General features: G+C 42.1%; 1 protein-coding gene across 3 annotated transcripts in view; it reads right to left on the reverse strand.

The window, feature by feature from the left end:
- Window positions 1-21,568, reverse strand: part of TRAPPC8 (trafficking protein particle complex subunit 8) — an 89,046-nt gene that overhangs the window by 25,249 nt on the left and 42,229 nt on the right. For all 3 annotated transcript variants that reach the window (XM_077270403.1, XM_077270402.1, XM_077270401.1), the window contains 3 exons: window positions 16,365-16,473; window positions 15,833-16,027; window positions 11,275-11,435 (listed from right to left, as the gene is read on the reverse strand). In XM_077270403.1, the coding sequence (XP_077126518.1) occupies window positions 11,275-11,435; window positions 15,833-16,027; window positions 16,365-16,473 (465 nt within the window). The remainder of the gene's footprint in view (window positions 1-11,274; window positions 11,436-15,832; window positions 16,028-16,364; window positions 16,474-21,568) is intronic.

Here is a 21,568-nt window from a genome sequence, read left to right on the forward strand (position 1 = left end):
ACCATGAAACAAAATTGTGCGGCAATTGGTCATTGTTTGTTTCGCCCCATAGCAGACCTCCTGATTTAATCATGGATTCATGGAATGTTAGAGTTAGAAGGGACCTCAAGAGTTGTGTACAAACCCCCCCCCCCCACCCCCGCTCAATGCAGGATTCACTAAACCATCTCAGACAGACGTCTGTCCAGCCTCTGTTTCAAGACTTCAATTGAAAGAACTCCACCTCTCATGGCAGCCTGTTACACTCATTGATGACCCTCACTCAAGTTTTTTCTAATATCTTATCTGTATCTTCTCCATTTCAGCTTAATTCCACTGCTTCTTGTGTTTCCATGTGCAAATTAGAATAATGATGATCCATCTACACTGACATCCATTCATTTATTTGTAGACGGCTATTAAGTCTCCTCTTAGCCTTCTGTTTTTGCTAAACATTCCCAGATACTTTAACTGTTCCTCGTAGGACATACTTTGCAGTCTGCTCACCATCCTGGTAGCTCTTCTCTGAACTCGCTCCAGGTTTTTTAATGTCTTTTTTTAAAAATGTGGTGCCCAGAACTGGACACAGTATACCAGATGAGGCCTGATTAAATAGGAGTAGACTGGGATAATGACTTCATGTGATCTAGACTATATGCTTCTCTTAAAATATCCTTGAACTGTGTTTCACCTTTTTTGAGGCTGCATCACACTGTTGATTAATGTGCAGTCTGATTAATTAGTATACCCAAGTCTTTTTTACACGTACTGTTGCTTAGTTTTATTCCTCCCAATCTGTAGATGTAATTTTCGTATTTCTTGCCCAGATGTAGAATCTTGCTTTTCTCCCTGTTAAATACCATTCTATTAGTCGTGGCCCATTGTTCAAGCTTATCTAAATCATTCTGAATCTATAACACATTTCCCTGCTCCACCCAGTCAGTGATTCCATCATAGGGGGAAATTACCGTATATACTCGAGTATAAGCCGACCCGAGTATAAGCCGACCCGAGTATAAGCCGACCCCCCTAATTTTGCCACAAAAAACTGGGAAAACTTATTGACTCTAGTATAAGCCTAGTGTGGAAAATGCAGCAGCTACCGGTGAATTTCAAAAACAGATGCTCCATATCGTTCATTATGGCCCCATAGATGCTCCACATAAAGCTATGCCATATATAATGCTCTGCACCGTTCATTATGACCCCGTAGATGCTCCACATAAAGCTGTGCCATATGTAATGCTCTGCACCGTTCAGTATGGCCCCATAGATGCTCCTTATAAAGCTGTGCCATATATAATGCTCTGCACCGTTCAGTATGGCCCCATAGATGCTCCACAGAAAGCTGTGCCATATATAATGCTCTGCACCGTTCAGTATGGCCCCATAGATGCTCCATAAAAAGCTGTGCCATATATAATGCTCTGCACCGTTCATTATGCCCCATAGATGCTCCATATAAAGCTGTGCAATATATAATGCTGCTGCAATAAAAAAAAAAAAATGACATACTCACCTCTCTTGCTGCCCGCAGCTCCTCAGCGTCCCGTTTCGGCGTCTCTCCGCACTGACTGTTCAGGCAGAGGGCGGCGCGCACACTAGTACGTCATCGCGCCCTCTGACCTGAACAGTCAGAGCAAGAGGACGGGAAGACAGAGCGGCGCCCGGCGTGTGGAACGCGGACAGGTAACTATGACATACTTACCTGCTCCCGGCGTCCCTGGATCCTTATCCCGGACAGCTGGTCTCCGGGTGCCGCAGCCTCTTCCTCTGTCAGCGGTCACCGTTACCGCTCATTAGAGAAATGAAAATGCGGCTCCACCCCTATGGGAGTGGAGTCCATATTCATAACTTTAATGAGCGGTCCCACGTGACCGCTGAACAGGCGAAGAGCTGCGGCACCGAAGACCTTGGGACGGGCAGGGGGAGCGCCAGGACTAGGTGAGTATGCGTCAGTCCTCTCTCCCCCTCACCCACCGACCCCACCGCCGATCATGACTTGAGTATAAGCCGAGAGGGGCACTTTCAGCCCAAAAATTTGGGCTGAAAATCTCGGCTTATACTCGAGTATATACGGTAGATTAGTCTGGCATGACCTGTTTGCTACAAACCCATAATGGCTCTCGTTAATTACTCTATTTATATCCAAGTACAAGATGTTTAATAATTTGTTCAAAGATCTTTCCTGGTATAGAAGTAAGGCTCACTGGCCTGTAATTTCCTGGCTCCCTTTTTGAACATAGGGACAACATTTGCCCTTCTCCAATCTTCTGGGACTTCTCCTGTTCTCCAAGATTTTTCAAAGATTCTGGCTAGTGGTTTTGCAATTTCCTCTGCTAACTCTTTCAGGAGCCTAGGATGTAATTCATCTGGACCAGGAGATTTAAATTTATTTAATTTAGCTAAGTGTTCCCTCATCATCTGTTTATGTATGGATAGTGTGGATTCTTTTATTCATTCGATGGCACCGTGAAGATCAGTGGTTATATTTGCGTTCTTGGTGTGAGGCAGTGACCCCTGTTACAGCTAGGGGGCGCTGTTTATGCTCTCCAGAATGCGCACGGAGGCGTAGTGAGGCCATGAGGACGTACTGCAGACACAGGTGTGGCTGTATTTAGAATGGTGAAGCAGTGACTGATTAAAAGCCCTACAGTAGAGGGGGAGGGGTCAGTGTTGGTTTGGAGGCAGACAGTAGTTGTCTGCAGAGCTCTTTCTGTGTGGAGCAACACAGGGGCAGAAGGAACCAGAGAGACTGACACCCTGCGTCCCGGGCTAAAATCCGGAGGATAGCGTGAGGTGCACAGCGTGAGTAAAAAGACTTAGTATCGGTGGGCAGTCCTCTCAGGGAAACTGGAAAGAGGGATGTCTGGCCTGTGTGGGGACTGCAAATTAAAGCCGGTTACTGTGTATTTCTGATGGAATGTGTGAAGTTGTGTACTGTGTATTTTCCTTTGGCCTGGATGAAGAAGCCGTTTACTGTGTATTGCTAATCGACTGTGTGAAGTAACACAATAAAGGAAGGTTTTGTTTGAACTTGCTTGGGTCATTGCCGTTTCACTGCGTAAGGTCCTACCGCTGCATTACATTGGGGAGAACACAGATGCAATATATATAAAAATTCGGCCTTCTCAACATCATTTTTGACCACTTCACATTTTCATCCTGTAAAAATCTTATCGCATCTTTGACTTTTCTTTTGCTTTTTACATACCCCCAAAATCCTTTTTATTGCTTTTTTATCTCCCTTGCAAGCCTCACTTCATTACTGGCTTTAGCTCTTCTTGCTTTTGCCCTGCATACAGATTATATTCTTCTTTAGATATGCCCCCTCTTACCATTTAATATACATTTCTTTTTTTCCTTTTTAACAAGTGATTAAGTTCTGTGTCCATCCATCCTGGTCTCTTTAAATGCTTCAAATTCTTCATTCTTTACAGGATTGTTAATGATTGAGAATTTCATTTAGCAAAATCTCCAGTCCTTCTTGGGACATTGATGTCCTTTAGAACATCCAGACAACGGACCTTTCCTACTCTCTTTATGAGTCTATTAAGTAAATCAGTATTAAGAATCCTAGTTTTCTTTATCAATGCTGTCCTGACAATTAGCTAATGGATGTGGATCCACCTTCTTAAAAAAGGTGAAGCAGCCATATCCTCAGTCAGTTGTTGCATATAGTATTACATGCTGGCCTGGATGGGCTCCGTCCACCAGAATCACTCCAGTCTGTTGTAATCAACCGGCAGACCTTTTCATTATATCCAAATGACTGAATAAAGCATGTAGAAAATGGTTCCAATTACAAATATTGGTCAATTTTTTATACAAAATTTCAGGCCTCTGCTAAACATCTGAAGATGAATGTCACCTTTCAGCATGACAATGCTAAGCATATCTCCAAATCAACAAGAGAATTAATTCTCCAGAAGATGATCAAAGCAGAGGCAAGAATCCAATTGAAAATTGTGAGTTGACCTGAAGAGGGCGTTGTACACAGGAGATGCCATAACAATCTGACAGATCTGGAGCACTACTGTAAGGCTATGTTCATACATTGCGTTTTTGCAGGGTGTTTTTGCGCAAATTAAAAGCTGCTTTTTACAGTAAAAGCAAAAGCTATGAGATTTCAGAAATATCATGCACACAGTTTTTTCCCTGAATGAATAGGAAAACTGCTGCTTTTTTGAAAATTGCAGCATGTCACTTTCAGTGTTTCTGCAGCATTTTGTCACCCATGGAAAGCAATGGGTAAGTGCAAAAACGCAGCAAAAAAGTTGCCAGTATTTGCTGCATTTTTAGTCAAAAAAGCAAGTACAGCAGGATGTGAAGCCCATTTTTGTGATTTTCTCAAGTTTAACCCAAAATGTCTGACTCCTCACCTAAGAATAGCAGTTAGGATTAGTACAGTTTAATTACATTAGTGATATGTGTAAAGGTACCTTCACACTAAACGATATCGCTAGCGATCCGTGACGTTGCAGCGTCCTGGCTACCGATATCGTTGTGTTTGACACGCAGCAGCGATCAGGATCCTGCTGTGATATCACTGGTCGTTGATTAAAGTTCAGAACTTTATTTGGTCGTCAGATCGCCTTGTATCGTTGTGTTTGACAGCAAAAGCAACGATACCAGCGATGTTTTACAATGGTAACCAGGGTAAATATCGGGTTACTAAGCGCAGGGCCGCGCTTAGTAACCCGATGTTTACCCTGGTTACCAGTGTAAAATGTAAAAAAACCAAACAGTACATACTCACCTTCGCGTCCCCCGCCGTCCGCTTTCTGCACTGACTGAGCGCTGGCCGTAAAGTGAAAGCACAGCACAGCGGTGACGTCACCGCTCTGCTGTTAGGGCCGGCACTCAGTCAGTGCAGGAAGCGGACACCGGGGGACGCTAATGTAAGTATGTAGTGTTTGTTTTTTTACATTTTACACTGGTAACCAGGGTAAACATCAGGTTACTAAGTGCGGCCCTGCGCTTAGCAACCCGATGTTTACCCTGGTTACCCAGGGACCTCGGCATCGTTGGTCGCTGGAGAGCTGTCTGTGTGACAGCTCTCCAGCGACCAAACAGCGACGCTGCAGCGATCGGCATCGTTGTCTGTATCGCTGCAGCGTCGCTTAGTGTGAAGGTACCTTAACGTAAATCCGGAGAATCTCAATGCCAGACCAATGTGTGAAACTGAACAATACCTGACCAACTCAAGGGCCCACCAATGTGTGAAAGTAAACAGTGCCCAACCTACAAGATGCTCTGCAAATATGTTAGATAAACAATTCCCAACCAAATCAACTATCCCCGCTGTTTTTACACTTGCAATTCCTTATTTTTCATGAACTTTTTTGTTCAGTATAGTCAATTTTTTCAGACATAAAAATGTTTTCCCAATAAATAATTTGATCAAATAGCCATTTTTTTTTTTTTACAAAAATGTTTTAATGGTTTCACATACAAGTGCTTCTCACAAACTTAGAATATCATTAAAAAGTAAAATTTCAGTTCTTCAATACAAAAAGTGAAACTCATTATATAGAGTCATTATGGAGGGATCTATTTCAAGTGTTTATTTCTGTTAATGTTGATGATTATGCAAATGAAAACCCAACAGTTATTATCTCAGTAAATTAAAATACTTTATAACACCAGCTTGAAAAATGATTTTAAAATCTGAAATGTTAGCCTACTGAAATGAATGTTCAGTAAATGCACTCAATACCTGGTCGGGGCTCCTTTTGCATCAATTACTGCATCAATGCAGCGTGGCATGGAGGCGATCAGCCTGTGGCACTGCTGAGGTGTTATGGAAGCCCAGGTTGCTTTGATAGCAGCCTTCAGCTCGTCTGCATTGTGGGGTCTGGTGTCTCATCTTCCTCTTGACAATTCCCAATAGATTCTCTATGGGGTTAAGGTCAGGCGAGTTTGCCAGCCAATCAAGCACAGTGATAGTTGTTTATAAACCAGGTATTGGTACTTTTGGCAGTGTGGACAGGAGCCAAGTCCTGCTGGAGAATGAAATTTCCATCACCAAAAAGCTTGTTGGCAGAGGGAAGCATGAAGTGCTCTAAAATTTCCTGGTAGACAGCTTCGCTTAGTTCGGTCTTGATAAAGCACAGTGGACCTACACCAGCAGATGACATGGCTCCCCAAACCATCACTGATTGTGGAAACTTCACACTAGACCTCATGAAGCTTGGATTGTGGCCTCTCCACTCTTCCTCCAGACTCTGGGACCTTGATTTCCAAATGAAATGCAAAATTTACATTCATCTGAAAACAACACCTTGGACCACTGAGCAACAGTCCAGTTCTTTTTCTCCTTGGCCCAGGTAAGACGCTTCTGGCGTTGTCTATTGGTCATGAGTGGCTCGACACAAGGAATACGACACTTGTAGCCCATGTCCTGGATATGTCTGTGTGGGGCTTTTGAAGCAATGACTCCAGCAGCAGTCCACTTCTTGTGACTCTCCCCAAAATTTCTGAATGGCCTTTTCTTAATCCTTTCAATGACCTTTTGTGGCTTACCCTCCTTGCGGAGTGTGTCAATGACTGCTTTCTGGACATTTGTCAAGTCAGCAGTCTTCCCCATGATTGTGGAGCCTACTGAAACAGACTAAGGGACCTTTTTAAACGCTTAAGAAGCCTTTGCAGGTGTTTTCTGCTAATTATTCTTATTTACTGAGATAATGACTTTTGGGTTTTCATTGGCTCTAAGCCATAATCAGTAACATTAACAGAAATAAACACTTGAAATAAATCACTCTGTTTGCAATGACTATATCATGTATTAGTTTCACTTCTTGCATTGAAGAACTGAAATAAACTAACTTTTTGATGATATTCTAATTTTGTGAGAAGCACCTTTAGGTCTTGCTTTGATGGTCTAACACCTTGCATTGTTCATGCTTGGATGGTGGAGGCAAAGCTGACATTTGGAACCATGAAAAATGCAGCAAACATACCTTCTATTTTACTCTCTCCATGCCTCAGTACATCTCATCCCCATATTTTAAATATATTTCTTTAAAATGTGAGTGACGTATTTATTATTCTTCTTGTTGCATTTGTTATCAAAACAACTCCTCTTTCACACACACACACCCCCCCACCACCCCCTTCTTTGTCCCAGTGTCCCTTCATTCCTTTTTTCCCTTTACATCCATTCCTTAGTGCTGTAATGTAAGATTGGCACATTTATTATTGCTATAACTAGATATTCATATCTACAATTCCTACCATCACATTGATCCCTTCACTCTATTTTTTCGTTATTTTGACACTTGTTTAATCAAAATAAACACCTATAAGTAGCAAAATTAATTAAGCCAAGCAGTAGTAATTATACACACCAAAAGAAAATGCTAAACGGCACTAATAATTATAATATCAACTTTATTAAGGAACAGGTAAAACCAAATACATAAAAAATGAGACACCACAGAGAACAGACACAGCTGGCAGGGATGGCTGGAAACTAAGTGGCTAACATAGAACAACCACCTCCCAATATGATATTAAGGCAGATAGTAATAGCATTCAACCAGTACCAGAGTATAGCTACCGATATGGTGACTGACAAAAAAGTGCAAAAGTGCGAATCATACAATAGTAACAATTAATAAATATTCACAAATGTGATGTAGTACCAAGTGGTATACTATATACTATAAAAGTATGTAAAAGGCATCAGTCAACATATCGGAAAGCATAACATACATCCATTAATAAATACCAGGAGGAACATATTTACCTAGTAGGTGCCACCAGCCAGGGACCCGACCACACCCGATGCACGTTTCGCTAAGGAAAGCTTCGTCCAGGGGTGGTGGGTAGCTGAGAAAGAGGCTTATTTATATCAGTCATTGGCCAATGACAGGAAGGCAAATTGCCTCCCCTTAAAAAACACACAAAAATTTAATGATCATGACATAATAACCGTCACATATTATAAATTAACGGCGGACACAAATATCATATTGAAAAAACATTATATAAACTGTTTTCAGCGACCACTAACAGAATCACTTCCTGAATGTCTAGGTTAAACTTCCGGGTCACAATCAAAGAAGGGTAACCATAGTAATTACTATGGTTACCCTTCTTTGATTGTGTTTTTTCAATATGATATTTGTCTCCGCCGTTAATTTATAATATGTGACGGTTATTATGTCATGATCATTAAATTTTTGTGTTTTTTAAGGGGAGGCAATTTGCCTTCCTGTCATTGGCCAATGACTGATATAAATAAGCCTCTTTCTCAGCTACCCACCACCCCTGGACGAAGCTTTCCTTAGCGAAACGTGCGTCGGGTGTGGTCGGGTCCCTGGCTAGTGGCACCTACTAGGTAAATATGTTCCTCCTGGTATTTACTAATGGATGTATGTTATGCTTTCCGATATGTTGACTGATGCCTTTTACATACTTTTATAGTATATAGTATACCACTTGGTACTACATCACATTTGTGAATATTTATTAATTGTTACTATTGTATGATTCGCACTTTTGCACTTTTTTGTCAGTCACCATATCGATAGCTATACTCTGGTACTGGTTGAATGCTATTACTATCTGCCTTAATATCATATTGGGAGGTAGTTGTTCTATGTTAGCCACTTAGTTTCCAGCCATCCCTGCCAGCTGTGTCTGTTCTCTGTGGTGTCTCATTTTTTATGTATTTGGTTTTACCTGTTCCTTAATAAAGTTGATATTATAATTATTAGTGCCGTTTAGCATTTTCTTTTGGTGTGTATACTTGTTTAGTCAAATCAATGATTTTTCTTCCCCATCCGTCTTGGAGTAAAGTCCAGTTTTCTTATTTCTTGATCGCTCCCCGGTGGTTTAATGCGCACGCGCGAGGTCTGTGATTCCCCTCTGACTTCCGGAAGTGCTCCATCATGTGACCGCTGTGCATTCCACCGCGTGTCACGGAGCACAATTCCAGAAGTCCCCTTGGCCTAGAGAGCGGATCCTCGTCTAGCACACGCTCTAACAAACACTGTGGACCATTTATCTCACACCGGACCACCCTATCAACAACTAGCACCCTCTTTTCATACCCCCTCAACACCTTCACATACATCACGCCCCAGAAGAAACAACACTGCGAAGCGGCGCTTGTCGGGCGAGGAGATTGTCACCAGCAGATCCCGCTGTGCACAGCCTTTTCCACTACCAAACCCTGGGTATCAGCCCTACTCCAAAGTAAAGGATTACATTTGATGACTCCTTCTTGATACTCCGAAGAAACAGGTGTTTCTTGAGACTATACTGGCAGTGATGGCCTATGGGAATTTACCCATACAAATGACATATCTACATGCACTACTTCATGCCTTTTTATAAGTGTGAATACTGACTTGTCCTCTTATGTCTTGGGCAGATATTCTTATTGCCGCTGTTAAGAAATATATATTTAAATTAAGAGATTTATTAACCCTATGCACATTTGCGCTTTTTCTTTTCAGGAGGTTTTTTCTGTCAGATTCAGCTTGCTTAGGGTGCATTTTTCATATTTCACAGTGCACACTACTACCGTCTTGTCATTTATAGCTGGTCACTCTCCCCCCCACCTCTTTTTGAAGGCTCCTTTCTGCCTTGTCTTTTTAACTTGTATCTCTAATTTTAAAATTGTCATTTAATAAAGTATCTTTTTATTTATATTTTTTTTACTTTCTCTCTTATCTATGTGGCACCATGCCACCATAGATTATGTACATCATGCACTATTGAAGTGTCCTTTGTCCCTTTAAATTAGGACTATGGGAATAATAAAACTTGCAGTTTGCAGCTTTTTTGCTGCCAAGAGATCAGATTTTGGCTGCAGAAAAAAGCAAAAAGCAATGTCTAAACATTGCCCACTCTTCCTTAGGCTAAGATTGCCAATTCTAGATCTGCCATACTGATATAGACTCCTACCCAAAACCAGTGAATTCTGTCAAATTAAATGGATACTTCAACAAAGTATTAATTTAACCCCTTAATGACCGCCAATACGTCTTTTAACTGACCTGAGATATAAGAGAATAGTCTCCCCATACAGGTGACAATCCAGCAGCTGTCGGCTGTCCACTATAGCTGACAACTTGCTGCATCAGCCATGATCAGTGCTTGCACCTTCCAAATATTTTTAACCCCTTAGATGCTGCTGCCAATAGTGACTATATCATGTAAATGGTAAACAGAGTGTGGGGGCTTCCTCTTTATCCCAATTGGTGCCCTCAGATCATGATTGTGTGGTCCTGATGTTTTTCATGGCAATTCATGACCAAATAGCGGCCTCAGAGTCTGCCTGATGTTGTAACCTGTTCAGAAGTTAGCAACATTTAGGCGGTTTAAATACACATTTTTATTTCTGTCATACCACTTTGCATTAATTCCTGAAAATCACCTGAAAGGTTAATAAACTACCTGGCGGCAGTTTTCAATATGTCAGGGGGTGCGGTTTTTAAAATGGTATAACTTTTGGGGGTTTACCAATATGTGGGACCCCTAAAGGCACTTCAAACATGGATAGGTCCCTAAAAAATAAATTTTGTAAATTTCCTAGAAAAAAATAAAAATTACTGCTACATTTTTAAACCTCCTAAAATGCTAACAAAATAAAAGAACATTTTACAAATGGTGCTGATGTAAAGCAGGCATGTGGGAAATGTTATTTATTAATGCTTTGCTGTGGTATAACTATCTAGCTTAAAGGGATAATCATTCAAAGTTTGAAAATTGCTAATTTTTTAACATTTTTCTCAAATTTGGATTTTTTTTTTTTTTAAATAAGAACAAAACATATCGACCTAAACTTACTATTATCATAAAGTATAATGTGTCACAAAAAAACAATCTCAAAATCACTAGGATTTGTTGAAGTGCTCCAGAGTTATTACCAAATAAAGTGACACTGGTCAGATTTAAAAAATTTGGCTCCGTCACTAAGGGGTTAAGGGTGTGTATATGTACATGCAACAACAATTTTAGTGTTGTTTTTTTTTTTTACCAAAAAGAATTAAAGCTTATTTTTCAATTGAACTGTGCAGATTATGGGGAACATTAAAATCGGAAAAAGTTCTGAAATTCTTCTATGTATAATTTTTTTTTACTACATGTCAAAAACTTGGCATTTTAACAGGGGTTTATAAACTTTATATCTACTGTAGTATATAGGTCAGGTCACAGTGAAAGCATGGCAAGAAAAAAAAAAAAAAAAAAAAATAGGGAGAATGCTCTTTCCACTGTGTAATCCTCATGAACTCACTAAATGTAACACAAGACAGGTAAGGTAACACAATCTCACGCCACCTTGGAGAGCAGATCTCTTTCATTGCTGATCGGTTCCTGTAGTTCTTCATTTTCCTTTTGGCTAAAATCTTTTGCTTGAAATTTCCACAGGAGGGATAGGTCCGTCAATAAAAGTGGGACCTTCAATGGGTTTTTGAATGACACCTCTACTGTTATTGGCTCTGTTAACAAAAGGAAAGAAACCAATTATACTTGATGCATTATATAATAAGGCACAAATTATTAACTCAGCACACACAATATGTAACATTTGTGAATAAAAATCAGATTAAAAAGTGCTCCTATATGTAGATATTGCTGTTATATACTTGTTATGGCGCCCCATGCAGAACGTCCACCTAATGTGTCCTGTGCTGGTGCTCACTCATGCTCAGTAGCGCAGTCCACAGTCCTTCCTGTGAACAGATGGTGGATCTATGTCAGAGGCAGCCAGAATGGACCTATGTAGTAGAGTGAGCTTTTTATACCCATTACATAAAATGTTCATAATATTAGCAGGGGGTGATCTGACAGGCGAGTGTCACTGGTAGGCTGCTGCATGAACCAGGAACCACCTTTAAATATTATTAAAGCATTTTCTAAAGCCCCATACACATAAACCCGAAGCCTTCAGTGCCGCTAATACGACAGTAATGTGTACAGAGCCTTAAAAGGCTAAATTACAAGGAAGCGCCTATTTCTTCACATAAACAAGCACTGATCGACTATATACAAGTCAGTTGTCATTGGGTTATTGCCAGCTCACGCAGGGTCAAAGCAAGCTGTATGGGCACAGAACAATCCTCAATATATTCTGATCTCACGCAGTGCACATTGTAATTGGGACATCCCCATGCTACACGCAGCGATGTGATGACAGTAATGATGACAGCAAGGCCAACAAGAACGATCCAATCAGCATAAGAACAAGGGTCATTCCATGTCAAGTGAACCAATGATTTTTACCACTATATTTTTAATTCTTTTGAGATTTTGTTATTTGGTAATAGCGTGTCAGAGAATGCAAAATGTTAAATTTTTTTTATTGATTTTCAAAGTTCGGAAAAAGTGCGAATTTCGGTGTTGCCAGCCTTTACATTTCTCCCCATAACTCAGGCTAGAAAAGAGATAGAGAAATAAAATAAACACCATTCTACTCAGAACTGTACAGGCTTTCACCAGATATGTCACAAGAGTATCTTTAATAATATTTTACCTATGCGAACGCAAGCGCAAAACTTTAAAAAGCACGTTTAATTTAAAAATTTCAAAAACTGCACATGTGCCCGTTATGCTCCTAGCCACTTCTGCACCAAAATACAAGCTGGGATCGTGATGGGATCATATTTTAAAAAATAAAACTATTACAGTGTCCATTCAAAAATCTTGATTTCAGGTCTGTTCAGCCTGTGGTGTAGAAGTGTGGGGTCCATATTTACCAAATAATCCATGATTGTTAGATATTCCTGTATTATTTTATTATGTTAGAGCTTAGAAGCAGGAGAGGACAGAGGAGAAGCTTTGCTACGGCTGAGGATGAGCAGGGGTAGACGGTGACTACAGAGCAGATGACAGGCCGGCAGCTCGGGCCTCCACAGACCGTATTCACACCAAATCTTATCACCCAGGAAACTCCTCAAATGGAGGGAGAAAAATATTCTGAACATCCAGTTCATGTATTGTATGAACCAGGACTACGAAGAGGAGGAGAGTTTGTTATAACATCGGTTACAGGAAGCAGAACCCATCACAGGGACTCAGCAATACCGGACTGTCATCCCATGTAGTGGAAATAAAGACAGTGACGTCTATGAAGTGTTAGAAGGCGGCACAAGATCGGCAATGGATGACACAACTGGCTGTGTGACCTGTGAATATGATCAGCGCTGGCGGCTACTGGACTCTCCAAAGATTGTGAAAATGAAGACGTAGAAGTGACTTTTCTGCACCTTCTGGTCCAGCGCCGTCCTTTGTGTATCCAAGAAAACCAGACATTGTGAGGGTATGTGTCCACGTTCAGGATTGCTTCAGGATTTGGTCAGGATTTTATGCAGGTAAAATCCTGACCAAATCTGCACCTGAGGGCACTGGCAGGTCACCTGTGTTGTCCTTGAGTTTTTTCTGCAACGTAAGGACATGCTGCGTTCTGAAAAGACGCGCCGCATGTGCGTTTTCTCAGCTATGCCGCATGCGTCTTTTACTGCATAGTGGAGACAGGAATTCATGAAATCCCCTCCACTATGCTGTAACATCTGGACGCTGCGTTTTTTATGCATGCTGCTCAATGCTGCGTCAAAAACGCAGCGTTTCCTGAACGTGGACACATACCATAAAAGTTACAAAAAACAGATATAACTCAGGTGGAGCCGAGCACCATGACAGCCGCACATACTCTGACACAAAAGGAGACGGCCATTGCTAGTAATATAGACAAGATGACATTTCTCCCACTAGATGATAACAGGCCAGAGTAAAAACCTACTAGTAATTGTTTGATTAGTTCATATTTTATAGTACGAGGATTTAGCTACTGTACTATTCTTCTTAAACACTTCAGAATTGACATGTTTAGTGATATAGTAGAAAAAAAATTGTTCCATGTATAAATAGGTGGTAAAAATATTTGTTCTTTTAATCTTGTTTTTAACATATAATTAGGATCAGACTGTATTTAGAAAGTTGTGTTATGATGATTAAGATGTATTTATTCTGGCACTTTGGTATTTGTTTTTTGCGTTTCTTTATTGTTACATATAAATGTTGAATGCAATAAGTTGTAATTTGAAAAGAAAAAGGGAAGAAACTCACACAAACATAAAATCAGATGATTCAAGGCTTAAAAAAAATACAAATTTGAATGGTCCCAAGTTGAATCCCTGTACAAATATAAACAAGGACACAAGTAACACACATGCATGTTTTCACAATTTTAAAACATACGTTTTTTTCAGAATTGCGCATCAAAATGTTTAATTTGATTTCACCAAAACAAAATATAAAGAAACATAGTCTTGTGACATATCAAATGAAATCCGGTACCATTCTGAGAAAAATGATGCCTCTCCCACCTCTATATCTTAATTCTACCCCGAGATATGATAAAAAATGTAAAGCCATACCAGGCCAAAATCTGCGCTTTTTTAAAACTTTAAAAATCTGTAAAAAATTAACTGATGAAGAAAAAAATTCTAAACTTTTAATTTGTAATTAACTAAAGTTGTACTTCATAAAAACAAAAAATAAAAAAAATCTAAAGACGTCAGGTAAAAAAAATATTCATATTAGGATCACTTGATATGGAATGACCCACAAGTATTCTGCTCATTTGGCGACTTATTTACACCAATGATTAGGAATAACCTTTTCTTATGAACGTTTGTTTGCAAGTGATCAGCCAGTGTAAAAGTGCCTAGAAGGATTCTACATATCATCGCATTTCAGCAATGTGCTGCTCCACAGCCAGCCAGACTTTTTAAGGGCGGGCGCTACAGGGACAGGTCAGGGCAGCAACATTGTTATACTGCGCACCTAAACGCAGCACTTGCAGCGGGCAGGGGAGGAGGTGAGCAGCCCAGTAGAACGGATCCTGGAGGACTATGCATGCCCAATCAGTGCAAATGTAGAGTGGTGGCCAGGAGTACGAGCAAAAATATGCTCCTGCGATCACAGCGGCCTCTGTATACACAAGCTGGTCTGAATTCGCCATATTGCCTAGAAAACCAGACAGCGCTGCAGTCTTGGAACAGTAGCCAGTACTCAGGACAGTACTTCTTAACTCCAGTCCTCAAAGCCCACCAACAGATCAGGTTTACAGGATTTCGTAATTAATAATACACAGGTGTTGGAATTATACTAAGGAAATCCATAAACATGATGTATTGGTGGGGCTTGAGGACTGGAATTGAGGAACACTGCCTTAGGAAGAAAGCAGTAAACAATAAGGAGAAACGATATTGGGAGAATTAGGGGAATTTTGAATTTGCAATTTTTTTTCCCCAAGGTCTTTCTTAACATACTCATGTAATATGGGTAGGGCTGTCCACTAAATGACAACCCCTTCTCAATCACCATGTCCACTCCTTGCAAAATAACAGCTATACTCCCCTCCGGCGTTACAGCGGTGTCGACACTGGCTCTCCCAGGGCTTCTGTGTCATTGTTATGTCATTGTTATGTCACGCAAGCCCTGCAGCCAATAAGCAGCAGCTTCACTCCCCACCTTCAGATGTAACTGACATCTAGAGGACGCAAGAGATGCAGCTGCATTCTCCTCCTCCACAAGTTCGATTTGTTCACGGGAGGGTGAAAGTGAATCGGCTGCTGATTGTTAGGTCTCATGAGCCTCAGGAGAGCCAGTGCCAGAACCAATGGAACAGCACCGGCATTGGAGGCGAGCATAGCCATTATTAATTTATAAGGTGGGGGTGATTGTGACAGAGAAGGGGTTGTCCAAGTAGTAGACAACCCCTTAGAGAGGTTCACTAACCATTTTCCATGTTCACAAGGCATCATCAAATGCATTCCCCTTAAAATGTCTCTTTATTTTGCTTTTCATCCTGTATTTGTAGTTTCTACATTACCTTGTACAACAGCAAGAGGAAACTTGGAGTTATCTGAATTGCTGCTTAAACAATACTGCGTTGGCTGAAAGTTGAGGGGAAGGACTCCTCTGTTAACTACTGCGACCACTTGTTCTTCCAGCTCCTTCCACTGCTGAGAAGAATCACCATCATACTCCTGGTCAAGACTGATATGGGTAGCCGCTTGCTTCTCACCTTTATCCACAAAGAACAATAGTCTTATAAAGGTTATATTCAAGTAAAATAAAAAATAATAATACTAAAAGGGAAAAAAACAAAACAAAAAAAACAAAAAACTTTCCTTTGTCAAATGACTAAACAAAAACATTTTAAAAAGAATAACAAATGCTGCAAGAAAAAACTAGCAAGATATCTAGATTATTTTTTATTGGCACTCCAGCATGGAAAACATTTTCATGAACCAGGTGTTATAAAAATCTAAGCTTACAGAATAACCAATGCAGGAAATGTGCTACCATTTTAGGAGTCATCCAATATAACTAGTGGAGATGTCAATACTATGGACACTGACCTTCAGCTGGCCGTCTATCATGGCCGAAGAAGACGCGAGTCTCCGAACTATTGATATATGGTAATGGGAGCTGAGGTAAGGGGCTATCCGGAGCCTGGTGACACACATTCTGGAGCAAAACAAAGCACATAATTATAGTCAGGAAGCTCTCATCAATCAACAGCTGAAATGGTTATTCGTATTAAAAAAGGAATTGATAGAATATGCCATAACGTCCTGAATAATGGAGGCCTGGCTGCTGAAAATCTGAAGGGGCAACATCACTAAAGCAGCTGTGACCCCTTTAAAGGGAACCTGTCACCCCCAAAATCGAAGCCGAGTTAAGCCCACCGGCATCAGGGGCTTATGTACAGCATTCTGGAATGCTGTAGATAAGCCCCCTATGTAACCTGAAAGATGAGAAAAAGAGGTTAGCTTATACTCACTCAGGGGCGGTCCCGCTGCGGTCCGGTCCGATGGGTGTCGCGGTCCGGGGCCTCCTATCTTCATAGGATGACGTCCTCTTCTTGTCTTCACGCTGCAGCTCTGGCGCAGGCGTACTTTGTTTGCTCTGTTGAGGGCAGAGCAAAGTACTGCAGTGCGCAGGCGCTGGGGCCTCTCTGACCTTTACCAGCGCCTGCGCACTGCAGTACTTTGCTCTGCCCTCAACAGGGAGATAAAGTACGCCTGCGCCGGAGCCGCAGAGTGAAGACAAGAAGAGGACATCATCGTAAGAAGATGGGAGGCCCCGGACCGCGACGCCCATCGGATCGGACCGCCCGCCCGCCCGCCCAGGTGAGTATAATCTAATCTCCTTTTCACATCTTTTAGGATACATCGGGGGCTTATCTACAGCATTACAGAATGCTGTAGATAAGCCCCTGATGCGGTGGGCTTAGCTCACCTTCGATTTTGGGGGTGACAGGTTCCCTTGAAACTCATGATGGGGTCCCAGCATTGCATCTCACTGATTAGTTAGTGATGGCTAGTGTTGAGCGATACCGTCCGATACTTGAAAGTATCGGTATCGGAAAGTATCGGCCGATACCGGCAAAGTATCGGATCCAATCCGATACCGATACCAATACAAGTCAATGGGACTCAAGTATCGGACGGTATCCCTGATGGTTCCCAGGGTCTGAAGGAGAGGAAACTCTCCTTCAGGCCCTGGGATCCATATTAATGTGTAAAAGAAAGAATTAAAATAAAAAATATTGCTATACTCACCTCACCGAGGGAACCGGCAGCGTTCTTTGCTTAAAATTTGCGCGTTTACTTCCTTACGTGAAGTCCCGGCTTGTGATTGGTCGCGTGCCGCCCATGTGGCCGCGATGCGACCAATCACAGCAAGCCGTGACGTAATTTCAGGTCCTTCAGGATTTTAAAATTACGTTCTGGCTTGTGATTGGTCGCGTCGCGGTCACATGGGCGACGCGACCAATCAGAAGCCGTGACGTCACGGGAGGCTGGACACGCGCGCATTTTAAAATGCGCGCGTGTCCTGCCTCCCGTGACGTCCCGGCTTGTGATTGGTCGGGTCGCCCATGTGGCCGCGACGCAACCAATCACAGCAAGCCGTGACGTAATTTCAGGTCCTTCAGAATTTTAAAATTACGTTCTGGCTTGTGATTGGTCGCGTCGCGGTCACATGGGCGACGCGACCAATCACAAGCCGTGACGTCACGGGAGGCTGGACACGCGCGCATTTTAAGCAAAGAACACTGCCGGTTCCCTCGGTGAGGTCCAGGCTGCGTCGGAGAGGTGAGTATAGCAATATTTTTTATTTTAATTCTTTCTTTCTTTTACACATTAATGTTGTTTCGATACAGATACCCGATACCACAAAAGTATCGGATCTCGGTATCGGAATTCCGATACAGCAAATATCGGCCGATACCCGATACTTGCGGTATCGGAATGCTCAACACTAGTGATGGCAAAACCTAGTTCTGTGTGTGTGTGTGCAACAGATGCAGAAAAGGACTCAACAGGATGTCCGGTCACATGATATTGCTGCCCTATTCTCATTAGATCGGTGGAGGTCCGACATCCGAACTGACCGACTCTTTAGCTCCGGCAGGGCCAGATGTGAACACTGAAAGGGTCTGAACAGTCCTCTTGCTGCTGTACAGCTCCATTCACTGTTTACATGCGGCCAGTGCTGGAGCTAATAAGAGCTCATCAGTGGGGGTGCTGGGTGTAAGACCCCCAACCATCTGAAATCAATTGCCCATTCCAAGTATACGCCATAAATATACGATCAGATAATCTTTTTAAACCCAAGAACAATAAATGGCATCCCAATGACAAGTGCCTTGCAGACCACTAGTCTACAATACTTCTCAATGATAGCTGCCTCCTTCTAGAGTTGATGGATTGAAATGTTCAAAGGAGGACAATTCTCCATGAGTCGTGGTCTATCTTTAACCCCTTTCTGCCATTGGACGTACTATTCCATCCATGTGAGGTGGACCCTACTTCCCAAGGACGGAATAGTACGTCCAGCGCGATCGGCCGCGCTCACGGGGGGAGCGCGGCCGATCGCGGCCGGGTGTCAGCTGCCTATCGCAGCTGACATCCGGCGCTATGTGCCAGGAGCGGTCACGGACCGCCCCCGGCACATTAACCCCCGGCACACCGCGATCAAACATGATCGCGGTGTGCCAGCGGTATAGGGAAGCATCGCGCAGGGAGGGGGCTCCCTGCGGGCTTCCCTGAGACCCCCGGAGCAACGCGATGTGATCGCGTTGCTCCGAGGGTCTCCTACCTCCTTCCTCGATGCAGGTCCCGGATCCAAGATGGCCGCGGCATCCGGGTCCTGCAGGGAGGGAGGTGGCTTACCGAGTGCCTGCTCAGAGCAGGCGCTTGGTAAGCCTGCAGTGCTCTAAGTCAGATCGGTGATCTGACAGAGTGCTGTGCAAACTGTCAGATCACCGATCTGTGATGTCCCCTCCTGGGACAAAGTAAAAAAGTTTTTTAAAAAAATGTCCACATGTGTAAAAAAAAAAAAAAAAAAATTCCTAAATAAAGAAAAAATATATATATATATTATTCCCATAAATACATTTCTTTATCTAAATAAAAAAAATAAAAATAAAAGTACACATATTTAGTATCGCCGCGTCCGTAACGACCCAACCTATAAAACTGTCCCACTAGTTAACCACTTCAGTAAACACCGTAAGGAAAAAAAAAAAAACGAGCCAAAAAACAACGCTTTATTATCATACCGCCGAATAAAAAGTGGAATAAAACGCGATCAAAAAGACAGATATAAATAACCATGGTACCACTGAAAGCATCATTTTGTCCCGCAAAAAAAGAGCCGCCATACAGCATCATCAGCAAAAAAATAAAAAAGTTATAGTCCTCAGAATAAAGCGATGCCAAAATAATTATTTTTTCTATAAAATAGTTTTTATCGTATAAAAGCGCCAAAACATAAAAAAATTATATAAATGAGGTATCGCTGTAATCGTACTGACCCAAAGAATAAAACTGCTTTATCCATTTTACCAAACGCGGAACGGTATAAACGCCTCCCCCAAAAGAAATTCATGAATAGCTGGTTTTTGGTCATTCTGCCTCACAAAAATCGGAATAAAAAGCGATCAAAAAATGTCACGTGCCCGAAAATGTTACCTATAAAAACGTCAACTCGTCCCGCAAAAAACAAGACCTCACATGACTCTGTGGTCTCAAATATGGAAAAATTACAGCTCTCAAAATGTGGTAACGCAAAAAATATATTTTGCAATAAAAAGCGTCTTTCAGTGTGTGACGGCTGCCAATCATAAAAATCCGCTTAAAAACCTGCTATAAAAGTAAATCAAACCCCCCCTTCATCACCCCCTTAGTTAGGGAAAAATTAAAAAATTAAAAAAAAAAGTATTTATTTCCATTTTCCCATTAGGGCTAGGGTTAGGGTTAGGGCTAGGGTTAGGGTTGGGGCTAGGGTTGGGGCTAGGGTTAGGATTAGGGTTAGGGCTAGGGTTAAGGCTACAGTTAGGGTTGGGGCTAAAGTTAGGGTTGGGGCTTAAGTTAGGGTTAGGGTTTGGATTACATTTACGGTTGGGAATAGGGTTGGGATTAGGGTTAGGGGTGTGTCTGGGTTAGAGGTGTGGTTAGGGTTACCGTTGGGATTAGGGTTAGGGGTGTGTTTGCATTAGGGTTTCAGTTATAATTGGGTTTCCACTGTTTAGGCACATCAGGGGCTCTCCAAATGCGACATGGCGTCCGATCTCAATTCCAGCCAATTCTGCGTTGAAAAAGTAAAACAGTGCTCCTTCCCTTCCGAGCTTTCCCGTGTGCCCACACAGGGGTTTACCCCAACATATTGGGTATCAGCGTACTCAGGACAAATTGGACAACAACTTTTGGGGTCCAAGTTCTTCTGTTACCCTTGGGAAAATACAAAACTGGGGGCTAAAAAATAATTTTTGTGGGAAAAAAAATATTTTTTATTTTCACGGCTCTGCGTTATAAACTGTAGTGAAACACTTGGGGGCTCAAAGTTCTCAAAACACATCTAGATAAGTTCCTTGGGGTGTCTAGTTTCCAATATGGGGTGACTTGTGGGGGGTTTCTACTGTTTAAGTACATTAGGGGCTCTGCAAACGCAATGTGACGCCTGCAGACCAATCCATCTAAGTCTGCATTCCAAATGATGCTCCTTCCCTTCCGAGCTCTGCCATGCGCTCAAACGGTGGTTCCCCCCCACATATCAGGTATCAGCGTACTCAGGACAAATTGGACAACAATATTTAGGGTCCAATTTCTCCTGTTACCCTTGGAAAAATACAAAACTGGGGGCTAAAAAATAATTTTTGTGGAAAAAAAAACATTTTTTATTTGCACGGCTCTGCGTTATAAACTGTAGTGAAACACTTGGGGGTTCAAAGCTCTCAACACATCTAGATGAGTTCCTTAGGGGGTCTACTTTCCAAAATGGTGTCACTTGTGGGGGGTTTCTACTGTTTAGGTACATTAGGGGCTCTGCAAACGCAATGTGATGCCTGCAGACCATTCCATCTAAGTCTGCATTCCAAATGGCGCTCCTTCCCTTCCGAGCCCTCCCATGCACCCAAACGGTGGTCCCCCCCCCACATATGGGGTATGAGCGCACTCAGGACAAATTGGACAACAACTTTGGGGGTCCAATTTATCCTGTTACCCTCGGAAAAATACAAAACTGGGGGCTAAAAAATAATTTTTTGGGGAAAAAA

The sequence above is a fragment of the Ranitomeya variabilis genome, chromosome 6 (genome assembly GCF_051348905.1).
Source record: "Ranitomeya variabilis isolate aRanVar5 chromosome 6, aRanVar5.hap1, whole genome shotgun sequence".
Classification (NCBI taxonomy): Eukaryota; Metazoa; Chordata; class Amphibia; order Anura; family Dendrobatidae; genus Ranitomeya; species Ranitomeya variabilis.